We start from the raw sequence: 2,951 nt of genomic DNA on the forward strand, positions 1-2,951 counted from the left end.
ACGGCTAACCAACAGGAGGAGAGCTAGTAACGTTAGCAGCACCGCTATGGCTAACCAACAGGAGGAGAGCTAGTAACGTTAGTAGCTCTAAGCACATTATAATACATCATTACAAATAATAATGACTAGATTTGTTTTAATCAATAAAAATCCAATCTTTTATTTCTTTATCAGTTATATTGTGTGTTTTTATGAAGAAAAAACACTAAAACAAAGTAAAAGTATAACATTTAGTATTTTTGATCTGGATCCTTGTAGACCAGCTGCTATAATCAAACAACAAAGGATCTGTTATCTGTTAATAATGACCATCAATGATCGGGTATTAGTAGCAGGTGCAAAAAAAATTATTGATCTCTGGCACAAACAAAGTGTCAGAGGAGCCCTAGGGGCTCATTCCTTAAAACACGTCCTGATCGGTTTCCATCACAAGAGAAAAGATGACGACGTCTCTCCGTGTGGAGCTGAGATTGAAAGCACATGTCTGGGTTTAATCTCTGGTCAGCACAGGGTCGGGTTGTTAGGATCATGCTGAGGTCAGGGTTCGTTCAGGATCAGGTTTATATCGACTTAGGAGAATCTGCAAACATCTGCTTCCTGATAATAAACATCTGTTAAGAAGTGGGTAGTGGCTTCTAGGGATGCCCCCCTAATACATACATAAATAAATATGTGAAAAATATCCAAAAGATTTCCTAAAATTATTAGTGAAATAATTGTGAGAAAATTCTGAAAAATTCAGAATATGTGCAAATTAATCAATTAATGTAAATAAACATAATTTATAAAATATTTATCAGAAAATATTAGTAGTATACGTTGAAAGAAATAGTGAAATATGTCTTAAAAATATGTGAAAAAAAAAAATTAATTGTGGGAGATATTGATTAGGTAACTTTAGTGATGTCATACGTTAGTGATGTCATACGGAGTTTGATCAGAAGAACAGGATCATCAATGAAACATAATCATTGAGATCATTGATTAGCTGAGAATGTGTTTTAAAGACTTTAGAACTTCTTGTGTTGCTGCTCAAGAAAGTTGTTTACATACAAGAATAACAAAGAAATATTGATTATCTTCTTAATTAAATGTCTTTTTTTCTTAGAAAGAACCAATAAGAGTTCTAGTATCTATAAAAGCTGCCACAGACTTACCAGGTGTTAGACAGAGCCCGTCTCCCCGTAGTAGCCGGTAGGTCCTCTGGCCTCCGGCTGGTGAACGTCGGCAGACAGTCTGCGGTTTCTGTGACTGTGTGAGCAGAAAGGCGTCCCGGTTCTCCCGAGGATCCGTAGTAAGACGTCTCTTCCGTAAAGATCACGGACGAACCGAGCAGAAGCATCCTGGTCTGTGATGAGGATTCTTCTGGCTTTGGCCCCGCCTCCTCCAGGTGAAGTGGTCCCCTCTGGGTCTGATCCACCATGGGTACCGGGTCAGGCACCAGCTCTCCGTCTACGGTGAACACATCTCTGTGGAGAGTAGGTCCGGTGGTCTCTTCTCTGTCTTTGGAGGATTCCCTCTGTGGTACGATGAGAGCTGAGAGACTTCTCGGCTCAGAGTCGACCGGCCGGGTGATGAAGTCCACAGATGTTGAGGAAGCAGAGCGTCCATCACTCAGCTCACACCTGCAGGAGAATCACACAGAGTCATTAGGGTCCAAGTCAAAGGGGGTTAGATTCCTACTGTAAAACCACAGGACGTGATGATCTACATCAAGGACAGCCAGGGTGCAAAATATGGGTTTTAATTGACACTTCAGACCCCCTGAGAGTCTCTAAAATCACAAGACAATTATTTATCACTTGCTGTTTTAAATTACTTCTTAAAACACATTTTTACAGACTGGCTTTTATGTGATGTCGTCGCTTTATTTTATTTTATTTCATTTCATTTCATTTTATTTTATTTTATTTCATTTCATTTTGTAAACTCTGTTTTTAAAGGTGCTATATAAATAAAGTTATTGTTATTATTATTATCATGTAGTGTGGATTGTAAAGCCCTCTGAGACAAATTTGTGATTTTGTTTTGTATACAAATACGATTTAATCTCTGCTTCAAAAAGCTTTTTTTCAACCATATTTAACCAATGATTACTGAGATAAATAGATGCTTTATTAAACGTTTAGTTGGTATCAGAGTGGTTGTTGAAATAATAGTCATCATATTTTTAATGAATATCGGTCTATAATGATGGTCAGTAAAACTGTATTTCACACTCTGATGGTTAAAGTGTGTCATTAATCTGTGGTTCACAATAGACAACAGTCCGTTAAACCACAATATGATCCACTCACCTCTCTCTTTTCCCTCTCTCCACAACTTCTGAATGAATCTCCCCGTTTTGATTCAGGACTTCTTCTCTCCCCGAGGACGACGTGGAGCAGAAGTCCCTGAACTCTGTGACGCTACAATCCAAGTTCATGGTTGACGTCAATGGGCTCTGATCTTCAGCTTGCGTTGTGACGTGATGTTCGGACGCTGCAGAAGTAGATGACGCGTCAGAGGAGTTGAACCCACGGTTGTAGCTGGGCGGATTCTCTCTGGAAGTCTGGAGGTTGTCACTCGATCTGCAGTCTCTTTCTTTGGCTAAAGCAGAGATGAAGTCTCTGGGTCTGGAGAGTGTGACTCCGTTGGTCTGGGGGTGACACTCCGGCTGCTCTTTGACAAACGCATGACCAGACAGCAGAGGATCACAGGGGTTCATCACCGTCTCCTGGAAATCTGGAAGAGAACCATAGAGAGCAAAACACCTAAGTAATGGATCATAGATGACCAGAAAGAAATTAGTTCTTACGGTTATTTTGGCCGTCGCCATCTTGTTTTTTTAGCAACCAGTGAACAGGAAGTGACCATATCTGGACTGAGGAGGAGTGACGTAGAGACGCCACATATGTCTCTGGCAGAGACTTGTCAATCACCGTGTAGCCCCGCCCTAAAGCATCCCCTGC

The 2,951-nt window shown here is 40.5% G+C and overlaps 1 protein-coding gene across 1 annotated transcript in view; it reads right to left on the bottom strand.

The window, feature by feature from the left end:
- The window catches only part of LOC116401370 (flocculation protein FLO11-like), an 8,568-nt gene extending 5,694 nt beyond the window's left edge, over window positions 1-2,874 (bottom strand). Inside the window, exons 1-2 of the mRNA XM_031879729.1 lie at window positions 2,298-2,874; window positions 1,158-1,625 (exon numbers count right to left, since the gene is read on the bottom strand). Of these exons, the coding sequence (XP_031735589.1) occupies window positions 1,158-1,625; window positions 2,298-2,818 (989 nt within the window). The 5' untranslated portion in view covers window positions 2,819-2,874. The remainder of the gene's footprint in view (window positions 1-1,157; window positions 1,626-2,297) is intronic.
- Window positions 2,875-2,951: the final 77 nt, after the last annotated feature.

Source organism: Anarrhichthys ocellatus, unplaced genomic scaffold, assembly GCF_004355925.1.
Source record: "Anarrhichthys ocellatus isolate YVR2014 unplaced genomic scaffold, GSC_Weel_1.0 scaffold401, whole genome shotgun sequence".
NCBI classification, from domain to species: domain Eukaryota; kingdom Metazoa; phylum Chordata; class Actinopteri; order Perciformes; family Anarhichadidae; genus Anarrhichthys; species Anarrhichthys ocellatus.